At 47.2% G+C, this 27,365-nt stretch overlaps 2 protein-coding genes and 1 pseudogene across 2 annotated transcripts in view; 1 reads left to right on the plus strand and 2 right to left on the minus strand.

Annotated features, from left to right (window-relative positions):
- LOC121164484 (MRN complex-interacting protein-like) overlaps positions 1-27,365 on the minus strand; it is an 813,414-nt gene that overhangs the window by 706,604 nt on the left and 79,445 nt on the right. The window lies entirely within an intron of this gene.
- The window catches only part of LOC121164332 (mastermind-like protein 1), a 45,874-nt gene that overhangs the window by 11,451 nt on the left and 7,058 nt on the right, over positions 1-27,365 (plus strand). Inside the window, exon 2 of the mRNA XM_040992468.1 lies at positions 22,034-23,440. Within this exon, the coding sequence (XP_040848402.1) occupies positions 22,034-23,440 (1,407 nt within the window). The remainder of the gene's footprint in view (positions 1-22,033; positions 23,441-27,365) is intronic.
- LOC121164513 lies at positions 13,917-14,500 on the minus strand (annotated as a pseudogene).

Raw genomic sequence — 27,365 nt, forward strand, 5'->3', positions numbered from 1 at the left:
TGTTTTTCCGTCATTAAAAAAATGACAGTAGATCTGTTAGTAATCTCAAAGTGTATCCCTTGCTGAAGTATAACAAGAATGAGCAAAATGAAGTCAGTTTCAGAGAGCAAAGGTGTAAAAAATTAACTGTGATGCACCTTTTTTTAAATTTAAGATTTATCTATTTTTATTGGCAAGACAGATATACAGAGAGAAGGAGAGACAGAGAGAAACATCTGTCCACTGGCTCAGTCCCGAAATGGCCACAATGGCCAGAGTTGAGCTGATCCAAAGCCAGGAGCCAGGAGCCAGGAGCCTTTTCTGGGTCTCCCACAGGGATGCAGGGTCCTAAGATTTTGGGCCATCCTCAACTGCTTTCCCAGGCCACAGGCAGGGATCTGGATGGGAAGCAGAGCAGGTGGGACACAAACTGGCACCCATATAGTGCTTGCAAGGTGAAGATTGGACCATTGAGCCATCGTGCCAGGCCCGCATCTCTTAAGGTATTTGAGGGCAGGGGGAGTGGCAGCAGCCAGGCTAGCTCAGCTTCAGGAAGGTTCTTAGTGCGCTGTGGGCAGCAGGCACCCCACCACAGGCACTTCCCACTGTCAAGGGGCGGGGAGTGGTGTGGGAGTCCAAGAAGTGATGAGCTAGATTGTTGGCTAAACCAGCTCTTGCAAAGGTGGATATGAAGCCCAAGAAGGCAGCCAACAAGGATAAGTCGTCGGACAAAAAGTTCAAGCAGAGGGCAAACAGACTGAGGTGGCCAGCCAAGAAAGCAAAGAATATGTGCCTGTGGAAGACAGAGATGGTAAAAATGAGGGGAGTCCAGCCTCTGGCGAAGCAGAAGACAGCAAAGCCAAGGCTGATTAATGCACACACTGTGTGTTATCGGTGGTCCTATCTCCCTTCTTGTACAATCCAGAGGAACATATTTGTTCACTATCTTATTTTTTTAGTAGCTCTAGAAATATTTTTAAGAGGTACAGAAGCCCACCTCATCCCATTTTTCTTTTTAAGTGTAAATGATTTTTTTCTAAGGTGAGATCATTTGCTGGTTGTTTATTTTTTGGTACAACCAGGGACAATGGGAATTGGAGTAGGGGAGGCTCTGCCTGGGTGTCAGCTTCATGGCATAGGTGGGGTGGTTTTCATGCCCTACAGCACATTGCATCCTGAATGGCAATCTGGAGTCACGGTTGTGCATTTCATCTGTCTTGGAGATTTTCAGTTACTTCTCCCGTGTTGGTGAGCAGAGCTGTTTCCAACTGGCTAATCCTCCACCTCCAAGTGCAGCATCCCATATACACCCTGGTTTGTGTCCCGGCTGCTGCAGTTCGCATCCAACTCTCTTTGTGCCCTGAGAAAGCAACAGAGGGTGGCACAAAGCCTTGGGACCCTATACCCACAGGGAAGAAGCTCCTGGCTCCTGGCTTTGGATCAGCTCAGTTCTGGCTATCGTGGCCATTTTGAGGATAAACCAGTGGATGAAAGATCTTTGTCTCTGTCTCTGCTTCTCTCTGTAAATATGTTTTTTTAAGGTTATGCTGGGCTCCACGTGGTAGCCTAGTGGCTGGAGTCCTTGTCTTGTGTGCACAGGGATCCCACATGGGATCCAGCTCCCGGTTTGTGGCCTGGGAAAGCAGGCAGACAGCCCAATGCCTTGGGATACCTGCACCTGTGTGGAAGACCTGGAAGAAGCTCATGGTTCCTGGCTTCAGATTGGCTCAGCTCCATCTGTTGTGGACACTTAGGGAGCAAACCAGAGGACAGAAGCTTTCTCTGTCTCCTGTGTGTCTGCCTTTCCAATAAAAGTTAATAAAAATCTTAGATAAAATGTGGTAAAGTAGTGAAGCCGTTAAGATAAAATCAACTTCTTGGTTAAGTCTGGGAGAAGTACAGAGAAGGGATTAGGGACTTGTTTTTTAAGATTTATTCATTTTAATTGGAAAGGCAGATATACAGAGAGAAAGATCTTTCTGCTGGTTCACTCCCCAAGTGGCCACAACTAAGCTGATCCAAAGCAAGAAGCCAAGAGCTTCTTCTGGGTCTCCCACGTAGGTGCAGAATCCCAAGAGTTTGGGCTGTCCCCTGCTGCTTTCCCAGGCCACAGGCAGGGAGCTGGATGGAAAGTAGAGCAGCAAGGACACAAACTGGTGCTAATATGGGATCCTGGAGCATGCAAAAGTGAAGACTGACTACTAGGTTACTATGCTGGCCCAAAATCAGAGATTTTAAGGAGGCTTGTCAAATTATATTGGTGTGTGTGTGTGTGTGTGTGTGTGTTTGCCTAGCATATTACTAACATACAGACTTTAAGCGAGGTAGGGAGGCTGAGACTGACATGTTTAACCTTCAGGGTGTCGCCAGTTCTGCTGGTCCTAGAGCCATGTTTTGAATGCCAAAGCTCTAAGTTGCTGAGGCCATTGTTTGTTAACTTGACTACTGGAGGTGTGGTGTTATTACATTTTACACTGTTACTACATTTTATATTATTACTTGTGTATGTATGCAAGGCACTTTTTGCATACAAAATGGAAATTCTAGTGTGAGATAAATAATAAACCTGAAGAGTTAAGCATTCCAAAGCATAAAAGCCCTGATAATGTGTAAAAATTCTCCTGGGAAACAACCAGTGGAGTGTATACACCCCCAGTTGGCTCAGTGTGCATCCATGAGTCAGCTAACTACAGGGTAGAAGTACCTGGGGGAAAAAGTTGCACCTGTATTAAACATGTATAATAGACTTGTTGGTTGTTTTTTGTGTTGTTTGTTTATTTGCCTATTCAATGTTCCCTACACAATACAGTATAACTACTTAGGTATTGTAGGTTATCTAGGGTGAGATTTTAAAATATGAGAGGTTATGCATGGGTTCTATGCAAATATAGCACTTTTCTGTTTTGGTTTAAGATTTATTTTGTTTATTTGAGAGGTAGAGTTAAAAGGGGGAAAAACAGAGATCTTCTGTTTGTTGATTCATTCTCCAAATGGCCACAATTGCCAGGAATGGGCAAGACTTGAAGCCAGGAGGCTGGAACTCCATCCAGGTCTCTCCCATGTGGCTGGCAGGTACCCAGATGCTTGGAATGTCTTCCATTGCTTTCCCGGGGTGATTAACAGGGCACTGGATCCAAAGTGGAGCAGCCAGACTTGAACAAATGTTATCTCATATGGTGGGTTAATGTGACCTGCCATAACGTCATCCCCCAACTCAAGCATCTGAGGATTTTGTTATCTGTGCCAGTCCTGAAGCAGTCTGTGGATTCCAGGGGACAGCTCCAGAAATTCCCATGTATGTTCTTGATTACATTCAAGGAAGTGGCAACTGTGGTTCTCCAGAGTGATGAGTCCCTAGTCTACAGTTGTCAAGCTGGAGGGGCTGTGGTGTGGTCCCCATGCAGCTCCCAGCTCTAGGTGGGCAGATTCTAGTTTGTCTGTTCTGTTCAGGTCCCCAGTGTCTTAGGAAATCCATTCGGATCTGGCAGGACTGTTCAGTTTTTAATTTATTCAGGGACCCCTCACAGATTTTCTTAGAGTCACAATGAGCCAAACAAAGATCTGGGCATCCTGCGACCTATTCAAGTTGACCAAAAACCAACCATAAAATCCCACAACAAGGAACTAGCACTTGATCCCATGTTCTGTGGAGAGTCACATAAAAGATTTAAGTAATGATGGTGATTAATTTGTTTATTAGCTACTGTCTTTGCAGTGGTGTGGAGGACAGAATAAATGAGGATGGGTAGAGAAGGGCTGGCAGTAAGGAGACCAATTAAGGAGTAAGGAGACTTACCATGTACGTATGTTCAAACATGATAAAAGGGACAATAAAATGCAGAGGACTGTGGAGCCAGAGGAAGAGACTAGGCTCCAGAGATGCCGACATGGAAAAATAGACAGGATGTTTTCATTTGAAAGAGATCTTCCATCTGTAGGTTCGCACCACATGCTTACAATAACCAAGGCTGCGCTAGGCTGGAACCAGGAGCTTAAAAATCCTTTTGGGTCTCCCCAAGGTCACAGGGCCTCCCATGCTGGAGTCCTGCCTGTTGCCTCATGGTGTGCAGGTCAGCAGGGCTGTGCCAGGCTGAAGCCAGGAGGCAAAGCTCCCTCTGAGTCTCCCCAGGGTCACAGGGCCTCCCATGCTGGGTTCGTAACGGCTGTCTCCTGGTGTGCTGGTCAGCAGGACTGAACCTGGGTGTAACAACTGGAACACAGTCCCAGCCTCCCAGCAGGGGTGTGGCAGCTGACTGAACTCTCAGGAGAACCCCTGCCATGCTAGGGAGTGCTGAGGAGTTGGATATAGTCTTGTAGGCACCAGTGGTGGCTTTGGCCAGGCAGCTGAGTGATGCAGTACTCAGTCCACAAGGGCGCAGAGCACAGTCCCTGTGGAGATTCCTCTCAGGTGTCCTGTGGGTGCCAGACTGCTGCGTGGGAGTCTCCCTCACAGCTTGCCTCTGAGTGCCCCTTTTAGCCCAAATGAGTATAGCCCTTCTGCACTTTGGTCGTTGACTTTTGGTTAACTTTTTTAGTTAAAGAATGTTTACAAATCATTTCCTGGGTTTTATGGTACAACTTGGGTACATATGTGCAGCCTTTTTGAGTCACGGTACCCACTGTGCCAGTCTGCCCACCTGGAACCATGAAGCTGAGGAGCATCCCTGCTGGGAATCCTGCTCCCAGCTGATGGGCCTGGGAAAGCAGCAGGAGGTGGAGTTAGTGCTTGGGCCCCTGTCCCCATGTGAGAGGCCTGGATGGATTCAGCCTGACACAGCCTTGGCTGTGGCAGCTGTGTAGAGAATACACCAACAAATGGAAAAGTTCCCTCTCTCTCTCTCTCTGTGACTCTGCTTTTCAAATGATTAAATACAGTTTTTGGGGGAGAGGGGGAATAAGACCTAATTGGCTGTCACTGCGTATTCACAAACACGTGCTGAGACGTGAACCACACGTGCCTTTACTGTCTGCTCTTGCCTCTACTTGCTCTCACTAAGCTTGGTTTTCTTCTTTGTGAAATGGAGGCAACAGTGTCTGCATTGCAAGGTGGTTCTGCCTGGAACAGTGCTTAGTGAATGACTGCCAAGGTAGATATCTAGCACCGGTTCAGTTGCCACTTAGGATGCCACATCCTGTATTGGAGTGTTTGATTTAAGTCCCAGCTATTCTACTTGGGAACCAGCTTATTGCTGAACACATCCTGAAAGTCAGTCAGTGGGGAAGTGGCTGAGCAGAGGCTGAATGTAGGGGGTCAGTTTCCTGTTAGTTAATCAAGTCTGGTGCTGGAAGGATAGAGGTGAATGAGGGTGTTCCCTGTGCCTGAGCTGGCAGACAAACACCAGAGGTAAGCCACATGTGTGGTATGGTTTTAGGTGTCACGGTAGAGAGCTATGGCAAACTGCAGCCCCTCTGGACATGGAGTGGGACTTGGTAGGCCCTGCATGCTGTACTGTTGCATGTTGTTGCTTGCAGAGTTTTCTGGATGAACAGAACCACCTCTCTGCCTACCTCTCCTAACACAGTGCCCCTTCAGGCAGATGGATGTGGCCCCTACTGCTGCCTGTTGAATCTCACTCTGCCCTAACCACATGAGCTGCTCGGAACACTCCCCTCGCAGACACCCTGCCAACCCTGCCGTCTAACTTCCCCTGCCGCTTTTCAGCTATAGAATGTAGTACCATCTCATCAGCTCTACCACTTTCTGGTCCAAGTCCTCATTTCTTTGACCTGGATTGCTGCCTCCTCCTTGTTCCTGTTGGTGGCTGCCCTCTTCCAGTCTGCTCTCTGTCCCTGTTGATCTTGTCCCTCCACTCAGATGCCTGCACACACTTCCCTACTCACTCAAGTTGCAGTCTGTCACATTTGTCCCTCCCATCTGTCTTTCCTCTGTCACTGTATCTTCACACTCTTCCCTGCCTGCTGTGTTCCAGCCATCGGCCACCTCACTGATGATCAGCTCCCACCAGGCTCTTGCCCAGACCTGTGTGTTGTTGTCTCAGCCTGGGTCTTCCAGCAGTGTTAGCATGGCTCCCTCTGGTCTCCTAAGGTTCGAGAGCACACTTCACCCTCAGAGGCCTTGCACGAGTGTCATTTAAAATTAGAAGCCCCACAAACTTCCTCTTGGTGCTGTCTAGAAAGTACTTTGCTGCTGGCCCTGGGGGGCAGAGTTCTGCCTATGTTGCTTCCTGCTGTTTCCCCAGGGCCCAGAGAGTGGCTGGTTCAAACAGCTCCCAGTGGATCTTGAAAGTTCAGTGAGATAATAAGGAGTTTGTAAGAAAGGGACAGTCACCCAAGAGGTCAAGGACTGAGCCAGGCCTGCACTGAGGAGAATGAGAGCAAGAGGCAGGTTGTAGTATGCTCCTCTGGCTCGAAGGCCAAGAGACCAGTTAACAGCTGAGTGTGTACGTTGAGCGTGAGAGATCACAATTTAGGAAATTATAGCCAGTGGATGCTTGTATCCTGCCCTGTGCCACATTGTCCCCGGGTGTGCAGAGAGATGTCCTGGGGAAGTGACCCTGCCATCCTGAAAGGAACCTGTCTGTGAAAGGACAGCCTGCCAGGAATGACCTTGGAGGTAAAAGCAGATCCAGAGAGAATGTGTGGATGTTGAGGGAGGAAACCCTTCAGAGAAGACAGGAGTTGCTCAGTGCCCTGTGAAGGGGGTGCAGCTGGAAAAGAATCCAGCCAGTGGCCTGGGTGAGTGTGCCAGAGAACCATGTGTGGAAACACTGAGAAGTGAAGGGAGAGGGTAATCCAGACAGTGAGAAGTTAGCAGATGCCCAGTTCATGGTTGTGAAGTGCTTCACAGCCACCTTAGGCAGTAGTTGTAACTTCGCCTCTCCAACCTGCCCTCACCTTCCACCCACTCCTAAATGAGGAACCAACACTGTTCTACATGTTAAGTACTTTGCCTGTGAGCACATGCAGCTAAATATGCAAACGGTTATGGCTGTCCACTGTGCTAAAGGGTAGAATAGGCTGGGGATTAAAAGATGGAAAGTATGGGATGCGCGAGTCCACACTGGATCACCTGACTGCAGCTCCTGGAGTTCTGGCTCCTGGCTCCAGCTCTCTACTGTTTGCAGACCCTGGCAGGCAGTGGGGATGGCTCATGTGATTGAGTTCTTGCTTCCCATGTGAGAAACTTTTTTATTGATTAATTTATTTTTTAATTGGAAAGGCAGATCAAATTCACAGAGAGAAGGAGAGACAGAAAGATCTTCCATCTGCTGGTTCACTCCTCAGGTGGCTGCAGTGGCCAGAGTTGAGCCGATCCAAAGCCAGGAACTTGGAACTTCTTCCAGGTCTCCCATGTGGGTGCAGGGTCCCAAGGCTTTGGGTTGTACTCTGCTGCTTTCCCAGGCCACAAGCAGGGAGCTGGATGGGAAGTGGAGCTGCCGGGATTAGAACTGGCGCCCATATGGGATCTTGGTGCATTCAAGGCGAGGACCACTAGCTCACCATGCCAAACCCAAGTGTGGAACGTTTTCCTCATGCCAAAGGGAAATCATACATGTCTTGGCCATCGTCAGCCAACTTCCCATTCACTTCAGCCTGAGGTCACCACTCATCTGGCATGTTCCTGATTTTATTTTTTGAAGATTTATTTATTTATTGTAAAGTCAAATATACTGAGAGGAGGAGGAGAGACAGAGAGGAAGATCTTCTGTCTGATGATTCACTCCCCAAGTAAGCACAACAGCCAATGCTATGCTGATCCGAAGCCAGGAGCCAGGAACTTCTTCCGGGTCTCCCACGTGGGTGCAGGGTGCCAAAGCTTTGGGCCGTCCTCAACCGCTTTCCCAGGCCACAAGCAGGAAGCTGGATGGGAAGTGGAGCTGCCGGGATTAGAACCAGCTCCCATATGGGATCCTGGCGTGTTCAAGGCAAGGACTTTAGCCTCTAGGCCACGCCGCCGGGCCCGTTTCTAATTTTTTTATCTTTCAATTTATACTTGCTATTTGTTTGTTAGAGGGGGAAAGTGACAGAGCTCGTATCAACTGGCTCATTGCCCAGATGCTTGCAGTAAGCAAGGCTAGACTGGGACCAGAGCCAGTAGCTGCCTTCACCTGAGTTTCCCTTGTGGGTCGTAGGAACCCAGCTACTATAGCCATCGGCACTCTTCCCAGGGTTTGCACTATCAAGAAGCTGAAGATGGGGCTGAACTGGTTCTCAAACCCAGAAGTTAACTGTTAGACTAAACATCCTCCCTCTTTTTTTTTTTAAGATTTATTTATTTTTATCACAAAGATATACAGAGAGGAGGAGAGACAGAGAGGAAGATCTTCTGTCCGATGATTCACTCCCCAAGTGACCACAACAGCCGGTGCTGCACTGATCTGAAGCCAGGAGCCAGGAACTTCCTCCAGGTCTCCTACATGGGTGCAGGGTCCCAAGGCTTTGGGCCGTCCTCCACTGCCTTCCCAGGCCACAAGCAGGGAGCTGGATAGGAAGTGGAGCTGCCGGGATTAGAACCGGCACCCATATGGGATGCTGGCGCATTCAAAGCAAGGAGTTTAGCTGCTAGGCCACGGCACCAGACCCGATTTTTTTTTTTAATGTGTAGTAATGATGTTGTGGCTATTTTTTAAAGAGCTTTTATGTTTTAGAGAAGTGTTTAAGGAAAAAAATATGTGTTTCTTAGGCTAGCCAGAAAATAAGCAGGCTCTGGCTTTGGTGATTGAGCTTGTTCTGATCTCTGTGTGTGTAGATCTTCCATAATAACGGGGTTGTTTATGTTTGAAGATGCAGGTGAATTTGAATACTGCTGGGTTGTCGGGTGAATTTTTATTTTGAATTTTATGGTGCAATTCCGTAGTCTGATATCCCCCCCGCCAAATTCCCATCTTCCCACTGATTCCCCCATATTGTTACAATAGTATAGACCTTTATTAGAAGTCATAATTCCATTAGTCTGTTTAATTATGCTCTGACGCATCTGGTACAGACAGCGTCAGACAATCCAGCATCCCATTGTCTAGATATGTCCAACAATTTCATTGGGAGTCCATCTTTGATTTGGAAGTAGGGATGTATATTACATTCTATCTTCACATCTGCGTGTGGTAGTCTGTATTACTCCATCACTATACATTCCCTTAAATGAGAAGCCACAAAATAAGACCAACAACAGGTATGAAGTTAACAACAACAGAATTACAGCACCATGGAGTTGAAAAAAACGCACCACTGAGTAACCAGCACATGAGTAACGAAAGGAAAACATAGAAGCAGTTTGCATGATGGTTTCCTTATATTAGAACATTTGGACTTTGTCGGTTTTGGATTGACTCATTTCACTGAGCGTAATGATCTCTCGTTGGAATCATCTAGTTGCAAGTGGTATAATTTCATTCTTTTTAATGGCTGAGTAATATTCCATAGAGTAGATGTACCAGTTTCTTTAATCACTCTTCTTTGGACGCACATCTGGATTGTTTCCACGTCTTTGCTATTATAGATTTATGCTGCTGTAAATATAGGCTTGCAGATCCCCTTCTCATGTGCAGATTTCATTTCATATTCCTAGCAGTGGGATAGCTGGGTCATATGGCAGATTTATTTCCGATTCTCCAAGCACTCTCCACACTGATTTCCACAGTGGTTGTACTAGCCTACACTCCCCCCAGCAGTGAAGAAGGGTACCATTCTCCTCACATCCAAGCCAGCAGGTGTTGTTAGTAGAGTTCTGAATGTAGGCCAGTCTCCCTGGAGTTAAGTGGTACCTCAGTGTGGTTTTCATTTGTGCCTCCCTGACAAGGAGCTTGAGCACTTTTTCCTGTCTGTTAGCCATTTGAATCTGTTCTTGTGAAAAATGTTCGTTTCCTTTGCCCATTTTTTTCACAGGGTTTTTTGTTTGTTTTACTGTTCCTGGGTTTCTGAAGCTCTGTGCAAATCCTGGACCCGCACCTGTCCCCTATCACTTGTGCAGTATGCAAAAATTTTCTCCCATTCTGTTGGTTGCGTCTTCACTTTGTTGTTTCCTTTGCTGTACAGAAGTTTCTTAGTTTGATGCAGTTCCATTTGTTCAGTTTGACTTTGATTGCCTTTGCTTTTGGTGTCTTTTCTAAGAAGTCTTTCCCCATTACTATTTCTTGGAGTGTGCTTCCTATGTTTTCCTTTAATAGTTTGATGGTTTCTGGGTGTAGATTTAGGTCCTTGAACCATTTAGAGCTGATTTTTGTATACTGTGACAGGTGCGGGTCTCAGTCTTAATTCTGCACACTGCTATCCAGTTGTCCCAAGCATTTTTGAAGACCAGGCTTTTTACCTAGATTGTTTTCAGTTTTGTCAAAGATAGTTGGCTACATGTGTGGGCTCCCTCTGGTGTTTCTATTCTGTTCCATTGATCATCTTCTCTGTTTCTGTACCAGTAACGGATTATTTTGATCACCACTGCTCTGTAGTATGTCTTAAGGTCTGGAATTGTGATTCCTTCAGTTTAATTTTTATTTTTCAGGATAGCTTTGGCTATTCGTGGTCTTCTGTGATTCCAGATGAACCTTTGTATCATCTTTTCTGTTTCTGAAAGGAATGTTGTTGGGATTTTGATTGGGATTGCGTTGAATATATAAATAAAGTACTGTTGGTAGTATGGTCATTTTGATGACGTTGATCCTGCCAGTCCAGGAACATGGTAAGTTTCTCCATTTTTCAATGTTGTCTTCTATTTCCTTTTAAAATGTTTTATAGTTTTCATCATAGAGATCTTCCACATATTTGGCTAGCTAAATTTCTTGATATTTAAGATTCCTTTCTGCTGTTTTAAAGGTCACTGTACTTAAAATTTCTTTCTCAGGCATGGAATTATTTGTGTGCACTAGTGCCATTGGTTTGTGTTCATTAATTTTGTATCCTACTACTCTGCCAAAGTCTCTTATGAGTTCCAATAGTCTCTCGACTGAGTCTTTTGGTTCTCCTATGTAGAGAATCATGTCATCTGCAAATAGAGATCATTTCAGTTCCTCGTTTCCGATTGGTATTCCTATAATTTTTTTAAGCTTTATATTTTTTTTATTGCAAAGTCAGATGTACACAGAGGAGGAGAGAAAGTGAGGAAGATCTTCTGTCCAATGGTTCACTCCCCAAGCGGCTACAACAGCTGGAGCTGAGCCAATCTGAAGCCAGGAGCCTCTGCTGGGTCTCCCACACCAGTGCAGGGTCCCAGAACTTTGGGCCTGCCTTGACTGCTTTGCCAGGCCACAAGCAAAGAGCTGGATGGGAAGTGGAGCTGCCAGGATTAGAACTAGTGCCCATATGGGATCCCGGCATGTTCAAGGTGAGGACCTTAGCCACTAGGCCACCATACTTGGCCCTTTTATGTTCCTTTTATGCCTATGTTGCTTAGGGTTTTCAGCATAAAGTGCTGTTGGATTTTATCAGATGCCTTCTCTGCATCTATTGAGATGATCATATTGTTTTTATTTTTCAGTTTGTTAATGTGATGTTTCACATTTATTTTAAGAATGTTGAACCATCCCTGCATGCCTTGGATGAATCCCACCTGGTCTGGGTGAATGATCTGCCTGATGTTGGATCCTGTTGTCTAGTATTTTGTTGAGGATCTTTGCGTCTATGTTCATCAAGGATATCGGTCCGTAGTTCTCTTTTTCTGCTGTGTCTGGCTTTGTTATTAAAGTGATATTGGCCTCATAGAGTTTGCAAGAATTACCTCCCATTCTGTTGTTTGCAAAAGTTTGTGTAGGATTTTGCTAAGTTCCTCTTGAAATGTTTGGTAGAATTTAGCAGTGAAGCCATCTGATCCAGGACTTTTGTTTGTTGGGAGGGCTGTAATTATCAAATTCATTCTCAGTCCATGTTATTGGTCTATTAAATTGTTCATTGCTTCTTGATTCAATTTGGTGGCTATATGTATGCAAAAATCTATCCATCTCTTCTAGGTCTTCTGATTTGTTCACATATAGTTGCTTGTAATAGTTCCTAATGATTCTCTGTATGTCCAAGGTATCTGTTGTTATATTTCCTTTCTCATCTCTGATGCTATTGATGCATATGTTCTCCCTCCTTTTTTTTTTTTTTTAAATTGGTCAAGCTAGTGGGGAGTCTATTTTGTTGATTCATTGATCTTATGTACCATTCGCTTGGTTCTATTCCCTCCCTTACTTTGATTATTTCTTTTTTTCTACTAATCTTGGGATGCTTTACTTTTGTCTTTCTAGTTCCTTCAACTGTAAGGTTAGCTATTTATTTGGTGCTTTTTTAGTTTCTTAACATAAGCACTAATTGAGATGAACTTTCCTCTTATCATGATATGTTGTTTCGAAGCTCTCGTTTAGTAACATATCGTTCAATCTCCATGTGTTTGCAAGTCTTCCTGGTTGTTTTGACTTCTTGGTCTCTAACATCACTCCATGATGGTCTGAGAATATGCATGGTATAATTTCTAATTTTTAAAAAATTTGCTGAAGCTTATGTGGTCTATAACATGGATAGTTCTAGAGAAGGTTCCATGTACTGATGAAAACAAAAAGTGTATTCTCTGTAGAATGAAAGATTTGGTAGATATCAACTAAATCCATTAGCTCTAGAGTTTGGGTGAGTTATGTTGTATGCTGAATTTCAATCTCATCGATCTGTCCATTTATGTTAAATGGGATATTGAGGTCACCCACTATTTTTGTATTGGAATCTATTTCTCCATTTAGATCCATTAATATTTGTTTTACATAGCTAGGTGCCTTGGCAATTGGCACATATACATTTATTATGGTGATTTCTTCTTGCTGAATGGATCCTTTGATGGTCATGTGGTGTCCTTATCTCAATGTTTTTCATATCGAAGTCTATATCATCTGATATAAGAATGTCTATACCTGCACATTTTTACTTACAATTTGCTTGGAATATCTTTTTCCATCCTTTCACTTTGAGTTTTCTCTGATCTTTGTTGGTGAGATGTGTTTTTAAGATTTATTTATTTATTTTTATTGGAAAGTCAGATATACAGAAAGGAGGAGGGAGAGAAAGATCTTCCAAAGCCAGGAGCCAGGAACTACTTCTGAGTCTCCCACGTGGGTGAGGGGTCCCAAGGCTTTGAGCTGTGCTCCACTGCTTTTCCAGGCTACAAGTAGGGATCTGGATGGGAAATGGAGCTGCTGGGATTAAAACTGGCACCCACATGGAATCCCAGATGTGCAAGACAAACACTTTAACCACTACGCTATCACGCCGGCCCAATGGGCTTTGTTTTTTGATTCATTCCTCTAATCTATGGCATTTGATTGATGAGTTTAACCGTTTACATTCAGTGTTAGTATGGAGAGGTGACAGTTTGGTCCTGTCAATTTAACAATGGGTTGTTGTTTGGTGTAGTCTTTTAGCCTTTTAGTGGGATATTTTCCACATTTGCCTTTGATTTTGTTAATTGGTATTCCTTTTCTCTTTCATGAGTACATCTTGAAGTGTCACAGGGCACGTTTAGAAGAGGCAAATTCTTGGGGTTTTTCTTTACTGTGGAAGAATTTTATTTCATTTTCAAAGGCAACGGAGAGCTTTGCAGTATATATTATTCTGGGATGAAAATTTTTCCCTTTTCAAATCTGGAATATGTCACTCCATTCTCTTCTGGCCTGTAGTGTTTCCTCTGAAAGGTCAGCTGTGAGTTTAATTGGGGTTCCTCTATAGGTCACTTGATTTTTGTCATGTGCACCTTTTAGGATTTTTTCTTTATGTTCGACTGAGGAGAGCTTGATTATTATGTGTCTTAGTTCACTTTTGATCAGCTCTGTTGGGAGTTTTATGACCCTCCTGTGTATTGTTTCCCAATTCTTCCTCCAGATTAGGGAAGTTTTCGTTTATTATTTCATTGAATACGCCTTTAATCCCAGCTTCTCTTTCTGCGCCTTCAGGAATTCCTATAACTTTTATGTTGGGCCTTTTAATCATATCTTTGTGTGTGTGTGTGTGTGTGCAACAAAGTCTTTATTGGACTCAGAGCAGGAGGCTGTGGGTCTTGAGGACCTCTGTGAACTTGTTGATCTTCTTCTCCACATTCTTTTCGGCCTGTTTCCGTAGCTTCATGAGCTGCTGCTGCTTGCGGTAATGCATCTTGGCCTTTTCCTTCCTCTTCTCCAGTGTGGCCGTCACCGCCTGGTACTTCCAGCCAACCTCGTGAGCCAGGCGTCCCAGGTAGGCAAACTTCCTCGTGACCTTGAGGGCTGCAGGCACCACCATCTGCTTTTTCTTGTCGTAGGGTGGTGGAATGTCATCAGATATCTTGAGGCGCTCCAGGGCGGCCCGACCACACGTGGTCTTGTGGGGGAGCATGCCTCGCATGGTCCGCCAGAATATGCAGCTGGGGGCTCGGAAGTGGTAGGGTCCCTGGGAGGGGTTGGTGTTCATTCGCTTGCGCAGGACGGCCAGATACTTCAGCTTATTTCTGTAGAAATTGCCAGAGCTGTTGATGCCCTCGCAGCGTACAACAACCACCTTGCGGCCCAGCAGCACCTGCTTGGCCATGATGGCCACGGCCATCCAGCACCAGGACCTGCCCCTCCACCATCTTCGGCAGCCGCCGGGCTAATCGTATCTTAATTCTTGGATACTTTTTTTAGCTTGACCCAGCTCTGCTTCAAGCTTTTTATTTGTTTCTCCTGGTGACAAGAAATTCTGAGATTTTTTTCTTTTGCTTCATTCATTCAATCTTGGAGACTCTCCACTGTCGTTTTAATTTGTTTTGTATTCTTAACTTCTGAAATATCTGCCTTTGATTTATTCCCTGTGTGACCAATTCCTTAAACTCCTTCAACTCCTGTATTATGTGCTTCTCATTATTGGTCAGAAGCTTGATAATGAGTTCTCTGAATTCTTTGTCCCCCATAGTTTTCATTGTCTTCCTCAGTTAACTATAAGGGTGGTAGAGTCTTTTGCTCCTTGCTCCTTTGCAGGAGAGTTTTCAGTAACATTCACTGTGCCTCTGTCTCTTCTTTTACTTTTGGCATTGCAATTCCGGTTGGCAGATTCTTCTCCTTAATGCAGGTTTCTAAGATATATCATCTACAGGTCTACAGGTCAGTTTTTATGTTTAGTGTCCCTAATTAGGAAGACACCAGCTGTCATAAATAACTGGTTTGTCAGCAGCGCTGATTTTGTCCACATGTGCTAGCCATTAAGTCTGAGTGCCACCTGGAGTTATTTTGGGTGGAGTCTGTAGAGTGCCACAGTGGAACTATTTTTTCTGGGGAGTCTGTGCAGTGTTCTAAGCTGGAAGTAATTTTGTTCCCAGCTTAGCTCTTGGGCAGCTCAGCTGTCTTCCCTTCAGTCTAACAATGCCTGATCCTGTGAAAATGACTTCTAAGCTGCACCTAGTGCATGTACATTTTACCACTGCTTCTCCTAATCTCTGAGCTCTTGCCCCGCTCTGCAAGATGGCGCCCTGCAGGGCATCAACATAGATCCACAGCGGTTGGCTGTCAGATGCAGGAACCACACAGACCCTACAGGATATGAGGCTGGTGCTGCTTTCCCTGTGGGCTCAGCTTTATTTGATTAGCTAGAAATAAGCCCACTATAGGCCCTCCCTTGTAATCTGCACTCTGCCCCACTACACAAGATGGTACCTGACAGGGCACTGCTAGAGCATCAGAGCTGCTGATTTTCACATCTGGGGACCACACAGACCCTGCAGGACACAAAGCTGGCACTGCCCTCCCCATGGGATCAGCTCCATGCTAGCAGTCAGAAATGAACCCATTCTGGGCCGTCCCCTCAACTCTGCACTCATTGCCCCCCTGTTTTCTCAAATCATAAGATGGCACCCAATCTCTGAGCTGTCAGTCCCATCGTGCCACTGGTCTGCCCTGTGAAATCTGCCTCTCTTTCTCCGCTCATTGCTGGGCCAAACTATAGAGCTGGATTGGCAGATCTCGGACTGCATTTGCCTCCTGAGCTCTCTACGCAAACCCAAGCTCCCACCTGGCTGTCACAGGAGCCAAGCTACACCCGTCTCTGGATCCCTGGCTATCACTGGTGTTCAGATCACCATTTCCCGGCTGCTGGTGCGTTTTTTGTTCACTGCAAAACCGCTCCACTGTTACCGTTTCCTCTGCACGTCCAGGGGATCTCCAGGTACCCCTCTGCCAGCTGCCTGAACTCTGCCTTTTCCTGTAATCTGCTCTTTGTCTGATTCTCCAACATCTCAAACGTGTCTACACCCTATCTTAACACGCCATCTTGCCTTCCTCATGGAGTATTTTTATGTACTGAAAAGTGATGTCTCAGGCTTGTTATGTTGTCCAGTTGACAGGGAGGGACAAAGGGAAAAACTTAGGAGCTGGCATGATGGCTTAATTGGCAAATCCTCCACCTTCAAGCACCAGCACCAGTTCGTGTTGCAGCTGCTCCACTTCCCATCTAACTCCCGGCTTATGGCCAGGAAAGGCAATAGAGGATGGCCCAAAGCCTTGGGACCCTGCAAGCACCTAGGAGATCTGTAAGAAGCTCCTCACTTCAGATCAGATCAGCTCCAGCCATTTCAGCCACTTAGGGAGTGAACCGGCAGACAGAAACTCTTTCTGTTTCTCCTTTGTTAAGTCTGCCTTTCCAATAAAAATCAAATAAATCTTTCAGAGCAAATTTTTGTGGGCGACTTGCTGCACTGGAGCTTTCATCGTCTTGGGGCTATGCCAAGGGGCCTCGACCAGTGGGAGTTTGGGTGCTCTCCCTCCTGGGCTGCTGCTGCACTGTGGCTCAGGGATTATGCCAGGCTATTGGGAGTTCTAGTCACAGGCAGTTACTGGTTCTGAGACTTGTTTTCCTTTAAATGTTTTACAAAGAGTCGGTTTTGGCCCTGGCTGGTAGGGTTTCATGGTAGCCCAGCTTGTTTCTGGGGCAAGGATGCCATTGTGGTCTCCTGTGTCTTCCTAGGCATGGAGTGCACTTTAAGATGCTGACTCATGACTGGCCTGCCGCTGAGGCAGTCTCCAAGCACATTCCTCTTCAGGGTGCTTTGGAAGGTGAGCTGAGATCCTGAATTAACCGGGGGTAAATCAGTGGGAATCAGTGGAATGTCCCCACAGTGCTTGAACCTTAGCAAAGTATCAAGTTGCTGTTTGTTGTATGTATTGTTTGTTTTCTCAAATCATTGAAACTCTGAATGCTGTGTGGAAATGGTTGAGGAGAGGGTCTGTTCCAGCAACATCAGGGTTCCCAAGTGAACATCAGAGAGCGGGCAGAGCTCATGGGAAAGGGGAGAGTGGCTTGGAGTTTGATTGAAGTTGCTGATATTAAATGCAGGAGTCCTGGTTTTCTGTGCTCCACCCTATACTTTTCACTGGGGTGAGTTGAGTGCAGCATGGGTGTGGCTGCCGAGCTGGTGGAGTGTTCTGCTGGACTAGTGCCTGGAGGACGCAGGAATGAGAGACTAGCTCAGGACTAGAGACTGAGAGCAGCCAGGAGCTATTGAAGGGCTTTGGAGGACAGGATTATGCTCAGACTCACTTCCCATACCACCCCTCATACTGAATGTGCAGGGCTGGTGGGTGGGGTGGCAGCAAAATCAGGTTTAAGGAGCTGGGTGTTTGGTACCACAATTCAATATGGGATGCTGTGCCTGGTTAGAGTTCCACTTACTCCACTTCGATTCTAGATTCTTGCTAATTCTCACCCTGGGAGGCAACAGATGATGGCTTAAGAACTTGGGACCCTGGCACTCAGGTGGGAGACCTGGATTTGGTTCCAGGCTCATGGCTTGAGCCTTTCCAACCTTTGCTATTGTGAACATTTAGGGAGTGAACCAGCAAGTGGAGGCTCTGCTTCTGTCCTCTGTCTCTGCCTTTCAGATAAAATGAAAACTTTTAAAAATTGCCTTTAGCATAGAAAAATAATTCCAGTGAAGGGAGATCAGTTTTGGTGAAAGAAAAGTAGGTGATTTCAGTAAATGCTAGGGTGGTAGACTTAATGGAACATGGTACTGCTTGGTTAACAGGAACAAAGGCGGGGGCACAGACGACCCTCATTTCTGCCTTACATGGCTTGGTGACTCATAGTGACCTTTGAGACAGAAACAGAGGAAAGAATAGCAGAGCTGGAAGCAGCTGGCTTGGCCTCTGTTGGACAACTTCTACACTATGTGTGTGGACCTGCAGAGGTGGGCGGCATAGGGGTGGGCATTGAGTTACAGGTAAGTATTGGCACTGTGTACTCCCACAGTCTCTGCTCTTCGTGCTAATAAAGGTGCCAGGACCATCAGGTGGGCACTTCTGGGAGGTATCAACCAGGAAATAAGGTAGCGGGTAACCACAGTAAGATGACAGGTGGGTGACTTAACAGATGAGTCATCCCTAGAGAGATCAGAGGGAAGAAGTGTTTTGGGCAGGAGGGACACTTTGAGCAGTGTAAAGCCCAGTAACCAGGGTGTGGATAGTCCTGCATCCAAGTCCCTCTTCTTCTTTTTTTTTTTTAAGATTTATTTATTTTTATTGGAAAGTCAAATGTACAGAGAGGAAGAGAGACAGAGGGGAACATCTTCCATCAGATGGTTCACTCCCCAAGTGGCCGCAATGACTGGAGCTGCACCTATCCAAAGTCAGGCCAGGAGATTCTTCTGGGTCTCCCAAACAGGTGCAGAGTCCCAAGGCTTTGGGCCGTCCTCCACTGCTTTCCCAGGCCACAAGCAGGGAGCTGGATGGAAAGTGGAACTGCCGGGATTAGAACCCATGCCAGTATGAGATCCCGGCATGTGTAAGGCAAGGACTTTAACTACTATGCTATCACACTGGGCCCCAGGCCCCTCTTAAGTTTCCTCTGAGTGTCATGTTCAGTGTTAAGAGTTCCTGTGAAGAGAGACAGGAGGCACTGGCAGGACTGTTCCTGTGTTCCACAGCCACTTGTGCCAGCTCAGAGAGGTAGAGTGCCAGGAGTTGATTGGCTTGTTTTTGGTGGGTTTGACCACAGAGCACTCTGGGGTTGCAGCAGTGGATAATTGAAGACACAGGGGGAAGCTGAGGCTGCTCTCCTTAGACACCTAGTATAGAGACAGACAGACACTGTGATTGAGTGATCACATGAGGTGCCTATTCAGCTGTGTTTGAGTGGCAAAAGAGCCTAGATCCCCTCTCCCAGAGTAAGCATGACACTGACCGTGGGGGGCAAGGCCTGCATGGTGAGCCAGCACCACTCTGCAGCCCAGAAAAGGGTTCTCCTGGGGGGTTCCAGCAGGCTGGGGGCGGGGGGCAGGGGATCTTCAAGCTCCCTTATCACTTTACAGCCCCTAACTTTTAACCTGTTGGCGTGGTTTTCCTGTCTGTGCTGTAAATTCCTGAGGATTAGATCAGGGCTTACTCATCTTTGCTTACCCTGAAGTGCCCTATGCATGTCAGACATGCCTACAAATGCTCACGGCATAAAATCTGCCAGGGTACCACATCCTACACTCCCCAGCCTGCCTGCATCGTTCCAGTTACATTTTCTGAGTAGTTTAGAAAAAGCCTGGTGTTTCTTTTAGCTAAAAACGGCCTACATTATAAAGTTGAATCCTTGCTTTGAAACGTGTTTGCAGCTGTTTGTGTGTGGATATTGGAAGAGGGAGTGGCAGTTGTTACAATTGTTAGGACAAAGGAAGATTTTGTTACTAATCTAGACAGCCAGCTGACTCATCCGAGGGCCTGCACTCTTTCCCATCTGGGTTCTTAGACAGCCCAGACCTGGTGCTGTGCAAAAAAAGAGAAAATAATAGGAAAATGATCCAGGAAGTAGCAACACCTTGTTTTTTACTTCTTCTGATCAGTTGGATTTGAAAGTTATCTCAAAGAAACAGATTTTGTAACGGGTGCATTTTAGAAGTGTGGATCTTTCTCTCCACCAGCCCCTGGGTGGCAGTGGGGAGCAGAGAATCCTAGTGAGAGGCCAGCAACTGCAAACTGGGAGCTGGGTTCTTGAAGACCCGGAACTGTGCAGCTTACCTCTGCCCTGTACTCCCATTTTGGGGTTGTTTGTTTTGCAGGCCAATTCAAGAACCCATATATGGATTTAGAGAAATGCAGAACAGTTGGAATTTACGGAATGCACAACCATCAGATTTAACAGTTAAGAAATGAGGCATTTGGGCCCAATGGCTCAGTGCTTAAATCCTTACCTTGCATGTGCCGGGATCCTATATGGATGCTGGTTCATGTCCAGGCTGCTGCACATCCCACCCAACTCCTTGCTTATAACCTGAGAAAGTAAAAGGATGCCCAAAGCCTTGGGACTCTGCACCTGCGTGGGAAACCCGGCAGATGCTCCTGGCTTCAGATTGGTCAGCTTCAGCCATTGAAACCATTTGCAGAGTAAACCGGTAGATGGGAAAGTCTTTCTCATTGTCTCTCCTCCCTGTAAATCTGATCTGCCTTTCCAATACAAATAAATTATATATGTAAACATTAAATGATATAGCAAAGCCTCATGATTAGGGCCTTCCCAGCTGTTTCCTGTCTTCTCTTTAAAAAAAAAATAGAAGAAGAAGAAATGAGACAATTTTGAGATGGGTGGGGAAAGAATGGGAACATTAAGAGTGGGGATTTTGAGGTTAGAAGATGGTTCTCCTTGGTGTCCAGTGGTTAGTTTTATCTGAGAGCTGTGCCCTGAGCAAGACACGCAGGTGAGAGAGAGGGTGACAGAAGGAATCCCAGGTCAGGGTGCACCCCTGCAACCAGCAGAAGGCATTTGGCATTCTTTGGGGATCCAGACAGAATACTAGGAGCCTAAGCTTGGAACCTGTTTTCATATCACACCCATGCTTAGGATTCTTGGGAGGCAGGGTGGTATTAAGGATGGGGAATAAACAAAAATGTAAGCGGGAAAGAAGCAGTGGTGAGTGTGTGAGGTTGAGCACATTGGGGGAGCTGGGTTCTGACTGGTGGGGTTGCTGCTCTGTCCTGCCTGTCCACTCTCATGTCCTCATTGTCACAGAACTGCCACTCACCTTCATAGGCACTCCACTGCCTTGTGGCCAATCTGGGCTGGCCTGTGTTTGAGAAGCCTGCAAGGCATTGAAGAACAGGGACTACCTGATTCTATTTGTGCTCCCCACTGTGCCATCCCTATCACCAGTAGACTCTTCATGAAGTTAGCCAGTCCCTCCAGTGGAGTGGGGCGAGGAGCCATGGAGGACAGTAATGCCACTGCAGAGTTGGGTGTTTTTAACTGGATGCTCTTGTTGAGCAGTGATGAGGCTTGGGAGGTTAGACAATACGGGTAGGGGTTGGAAGACACTCAGGAGTTTATGGAGAGGAAAGGACCAGAAGCTGAAAGGCTAGAGCCTGGTGAGCTGGGAGGAAGCCTCCTTGCCCAGGGAGAGGGGGGCCTGAGGAGAGCGCTGAACACAAGTTCCAGTGGAGGGGTAGCCCTTGAGGTGGTGCCTACGGGAACCTCAGAAAAGACTGTGATAGGCAGGTGTGAGTTCTAGCCAACCCGGTCTCCATGCAAGGAGTTTGCTGATTTCTACAAATGGAGAGTTGGGGGAAATGGCCAGGTTCAGGTAATCAGAATTTAGGTTTCCAGCGATGACCTCACAGCTGCACGTGTGTCCTGTGGCTCGACTCTGAGAATATTGCTGCCATGTCTCAGTCCATCTCCCTTGCTGTGACAAAATACCTGAGCCTGTGTCATTTATAGAGAATAGGTTTATTTTGCTTGTAGTTGGGAGTCCACAACCAGGTGGACGCATCTGCTCGGCTTCAGGTGAGGGTCTTGTGTTGCTTCCTGCATTGCAGAAGAATGAAAGGGCATGTGCCTAAGAGGTAAAACCCAAGCAGTCTGCTCTCAGGACAGCTAGACCAGGCCTGTGAGGGCAACGGCTCAACAGCCATCTGTTCAGAAACACCTACCCATACTGCCACGTTAGCAAGTGAGGCTGTATGTAAGTTTGGTGTGTAGCATCAGGCTCAACATAGCCTGAAGAGCCCACTGCCAGTCTAGGGACACAGACGAGCTGGGTGTGGCTTCCAGGCATGGAACTGTTGAGGGGAGTGGGGGTGTGTTCGCAGGGGCAGGCAGAGCCCGCAGGTTAGCACTACAGGCTATGTGTAACTGAGTCACCCTTTGTGATGTCTTCTAGCATCTCCACGACACGGTGAAGAGGAACCTTGACAGCGCTGCCTCCCCACAGAACGGAGACCAGCAGAACGGTTATGGAGATCTTTTTCCCGGGCACAAGAAGACCCGCCGGGAGGCCCCCCTGGGCGTTGCCGTCTCTGCCAATGGACTGCCCCCCTCCTCCCCTCTGGGCCAGCCTGACAAGCCCCCTGGGGGTGATGCTGTGCCGGCCAGCGGGAAGCACTCCATGGGGCTGGACTCCATCAACAAGAAGTGTTTGGCTGACACGAGCCTTCACCTGAACGGAGGCAGCAACCCCAGCGAGGCATTTCCTCTGAGCCTGGGAAAAGAGCTGAAGCAGGAGCCTGTAGACGATCTGCCCTGCATGATCTCTGGGGCCGGGGGTGCCATATCACAGAACAACCTCATGCCTGACCTCAACCTCAACGAGCAGGAATGGAAGGAGCTGATCGAGGAGCTCAACAGGTCTGTGCCCGACGAGGACATGAAGGACCTGTTCAATGAGGACTTCGAGGAGAAGAAGGACCCGGAGTCTTCCACTTCTGCCACTCAGGCTGCCCTGGCCCAGGACATCAGCATTAAGACAGAATTCTCGTCGGCACCCTTCGAGGAGGAAGAGCTAGGCTCTCAGCAAGTGAGGGCTGGGTCTGCAGGACAGACCTTCCTGGGGCCTTCGTCTGCCCCCATAAGCACAGATGCCTCCAGCCTCGGAGGCTCCCAGACTCTGTTCCACACCTCTGGGCAGCCCGGGACAGACAACCCCAGCCCAAACCTGATGCCGGCATCAGCCCAGGCCCAGAATGCACAGAGGGCCCTGGCAGGCGTGGTGTTGCCTGGCCAGGGGCCAGGAGGGGCCTCGGAGCTCTCATCTGCCCATCAACTCCAGCAGATCGCTGCTAAACAGAAGCGGGAACAGATGCTCCCGAACCCGCAACAGGCCACTCAGGCTCCAGCCCCAGGCCAGATGTCCACGTGGCCGCAGGCAGGGCCCTCCCACAGTCCTTTAGATGTTGCTTATCCCATGGAAAAGCCTGCCAGCCCTCCCAGCTATAAACAAGACTTCCCCAACCCCAAACTGCTCCTGATGAGCAAGAGCTCCCCGCGGCCTGGAGGCCCCTACCTGCAGCCCAACCATGTAAGCCTGCTGAGTCACCAGCCACCAAACAGCTTGAATCAGAACTCAGTGCCTAGCCAGGGCTCAGTGCTGGACTATGGCAACACGAAGCCCCTCTCTCACTACAAGGCAGACTGCGGGCAGGGCGGCCCCAGCTGCAGCCAGAGCAAGCCAGGCCTCATGGCTTACCTTCCCCAGCAGATGCCGCCTCTGAGTAATGAGCAGAATCCTTTGTTTATGATGAAACCAAAGCCAGGAAATATGCCCTTCCGATCTATGGTTCCACCCAGCCAGGTGAGTGTGTTCCCGCTTCCTCCCACCCTCTGTATGTTGCAGATAGGATAAGCTTGCCTCTTGTCCTGGAGGTCATTCAAGGCTGAAGGAGTTAAGGAAAGAGGAAGGAGCTGGTACCTCTGTGTCCCTTAGGAGTGACAGTCTATAACATAACCAGGTTTGGCTTCTTAACAGGAAACAGTTCCCCCAACGTAGGCTGATCTTCAGGCACTTCCTGCACAGCCTAGTGACTGTGCTGTGCAGGGAAAGGACACACAGAAGGTACTTCTGGAGGCTTTGCTCTTCGCCTTGTGCAGGCCTCATTGTGGGTCATCTTGAGTCATTCTACAATGTGCTGCTCCCCAACTGGCTCTTTGCTTGTCTCCTCCAGAGCCTGTAACCCAGCTGAATCCAGTTGCTGTACAGGGTAGAAAAAGACCCTTGGTGTTGTCTCCTGGTTTTCACTGCTGTAAGGCTGCAGTGAATGCCTTTGTGTGTTGGTCTCCGTGGATTTGAAATATGCCCTTGTGTTTAAAAATTAAAAATTTAGTAGGTCAGTGTTGTGGCACAGTGGATTAAGCCAGTTTGCAACTTGGACATCTCATATCAAAGCATCATTTCAGATGCTGGCTGCTATACTTCTAATCCAGCTAAAATATCTGGAAAGGCAGCAGAAGATAAACCAAGCACTCGGATGCCTGGCCACCCACATGAGAGACCCAAATGGAGTTCTTTGCTGCTGGCTTTGGCCTGACCCAGACCTTACTATTACAGGCTTTTGAGCAGTAAACCAGCAAATGAAAGATTCTATGCCTCTCCCTCTGTGTTGCTCTGTCTTCCAAATAAATAAAGGAATATTTTTTTTAAAAAAGCCAAAACCCCAACACTGGTGAACAGTCCCTCCCCTTCGCATTGGGGTTACAGAGCCATGGACACCAAACCCTACACATGCTGTATATTTTCCTGTTGCCCCTTCAGCGTGGCCACATAGACCAGAAGTCATCTCTTCTTCCAAGGCTGTAGACTTGCTACTTGAGCCTTGGAACCTTATGGAAAGAAATAAAGATTCCTGGAACGTAATCCCTGTGAAACCACAGCAGTTGATCTTACAGCCAGCACGGCTCCCATGTGCCTGACTGCCAGGCAGCAAGTGCACCACAGATAGATGGAGTAAGTAAAGAAGGGACAGGATTTCATCCTGCTACTCCCAGCGATAGTGACTCGACGCTGATGAATTCTTGGCTTCTGCAATTCTCTGTTTTAATATTTTGGGACCAAATGTTGACCACAGGAGGGCTCTAGTGGCACTCTGAGGAAATTGACACACTCATATATGGATGAGGGTGTGTAGAAGATGAGTGTACTTTAGGGAAATGACAGGCATTGCGTGTTGCTCATAAACCATAAAAATGCTCCTGAACCAAGACACATGCCCTGTTAGCTGACTTAACAGAAGCCATCCAAACTTACAAAGACATGTACAAGGTGCTCTTTTTTAAAACTGTTTGTATAGTTGAGAGGGATATACTGCCATGTAGGTCTCTGCTTAGGGTGAGCCGGGTTGACGTATGGAGGTTGTTGATAGGGACAAATGTTTCAGTTTTTTTTTTCTCCTGTGTCTGCAGTGGGGAAAGGGAGGGGTCCACTCCTTGCTGTCAAACTACACTGGCACCCATGGATAGGGGACAGTCATTTGATGACACCTGAGAGATCCTACAAGGGGAAGAGTGTTCCCAAGGTGTTTTTGGAGTGCTTTTGATAGTTCTGAGATATTGTCGACTTCATTGTACCAGGGTTGAGAAAATCCAAGGCATATTGGCTGACCAAATCCCTAGGCCCAGGAACGTATGGCAAAGCTTTGGCCAGGAGAGTGGTCCAACCTATTCTGCTTTCCCTCCTCTAACAAAGCAGTTGATGTCCACTGCTGGCCTGGATAAGCTGGCTCCCATGTACCCTGTGTATATCTGAACATGCTGTCTATTGCACAGGCATCAGCAGCTTAGGAGGCTCAGTCCTGATGCATGCTCTCCAAGGTTGTACCACATATATTGTGATTTCCATGTAGTCGGGGTTTGAGTCTAGCCATGTAGCTGGGAAAACCCCCAAGAAACCAGCCTGGGATGACCTCAGAAAGGCTTTATGGCTAAGGCTCACATCCTGCGGCAGTGGGGTAAGCTGCTACTTGCAGCACTGTGCTTCATATCTTTATATTCCATATGTGTCTGTCTGTCTTTCCCTGTCTTCTCTATAACTCTGACTTTTCTTTCTTAAAAAATATATTTATTTTTATTTAAAGGCAGAGTTACAGAGAAAAGAGAAGAAAGATTTTTCATCTGCTATTTCACTCCCCAGATGGCCACAGTGGCCAGGGCTGAGCCAATCTGAAGCCAGGATCCAGGAACTTCTTTTGGGTCTCCCACATGTGTGCAGGGTCCCAAGGCTTTGTGCCATCCTCAACTGCTTTCCCAAGCCACAGGCAGGGAGCTGGATGGGAAGTGGAGCAGCCAGGGCACAAACAGGTACCCATATGGTATGTTGGGGCTTACAGGTGAAGAATTAACCTATTGCATCATGAGTCATGTCACAATAAAGTAAATATTTTTTTTTAAAAAAGTGCTAGTTCTAGTACCAGCTGCCCCACTTCAGATCAGAATTACTGCCAGTGTTCAGACACTGCATGGGTGGGTCCCTGCTCCCCATGCAGAAAACCCAAATGGAGTTTAGTCCCAGTTTAGTCCCAGGCCCAGCTGTTGGGACCACTTGAGAACTGAATCAACATATCAAAGATCTCTCTGTCTTCCCTGGTTCTGTCCCTCTGCCTTTCAAATAGATAAATGAGTTTAAGGGAGGAAAAAAAGGTGCCATCAGCCATCAGCCATGACCTTAGGAAAGGTGGAGCCCCCAGTGACTGCTTTGGTAGCCAAGTTCCCCTTTGCATCTGGTGAAGTACTCAGGAAACCTTGGCCTCTGGTGCCAGGGTCACACAAGGAATTCACCCATCAGAATCAGCCTGAGGTTAGACTCAGATGAAGTATGCTCATGAGTAAGGACTCAAGATCGAACTGGTGGCTGTCTTATTGCTATTGGTTCCCTATTTTTCTTCTAAATGTTAGGTAGTGAGGGGTGGGCATTTGGTAGAGTTTAAAGATGCCATCAGGGATTCCTGCAGCCCTTGTTGGCGTGCTGGGTTCAAGCCCTGGCTGCTTTTCTGACTGCAGCTTCTTGCTGTTGAGCCCTGAGAGAGGCAGCAGGTAATAGCTCAGGTAGGTTCCTGAAATCTGCACGGGAGACTTAGATTGAGCTCCAAGCTCCTGGCTTCAGCCTGGCCCACTCCTGTTTCTAGGATTTGAGAAGTGACCCCCTGGGTGGGAAGTCTCTCTATTCTTGTCCCTCTGCCTTTTAATTGAAAGTGAAAATAGGGCCTGCCACGATAGCACAGTGTTAAAGTCCTCACCTTGCACGCTCCGGGATCCCATATGAGCGCCAGGTCTAATCCCGGCAGCCCCGCTTCCCATCCAGCTCCCTGCTTGTGGCCTGGGAAAGCAGTCAAGGACAGCCCAAAGCCTTGGGACCCTGCATCCGAGTGGGAGACCCGGAAGAGCTCCAGGTTCCTGGCTTCAGATTGACTCAGCTCCGGCCGTAGTGGTCACTTGGGGAGTGAACCATTGGACAGATCTTCCTCTCTGTCTCTCCTTTCTGTATATCTTGCTCTCTGTATATCTGCCTTCTCAATAAAAATAAATAAATCTTTTTTATAAAAAAATGAAAATAAATATAAGTTTAAGTAATGATAATACTTGGGATAATGTTATGGTTGCTTTTGGTATGATTCATTTTTGCCCAAGTATTAGCAGAACCACCAGAATCTCTATAAAAGTTCTTACTGACACTCAATATTTTTGGAGCATTGCTCTGTGACAGAAGCTAAGCAGCCTCTTCCTTGCAC

The sequence above is a fragment of the Ochotona curzoniae genome, unplaced genomic scaffold (genome assembly GCF_017591425.1).
Source record: "Ochotona curzoniae isolate NIBS_2020 unplaced genomic scaffold, NIBS_Ocur_1.0 contig_1031, whole genome shotgun sequence".
Lineage (NCBI taxonomy): Eukaryota > Metazoa > Chordata > Mammalia > Lagomorpha > Ochotonidae > Ochotona > Ochotona curzoniae.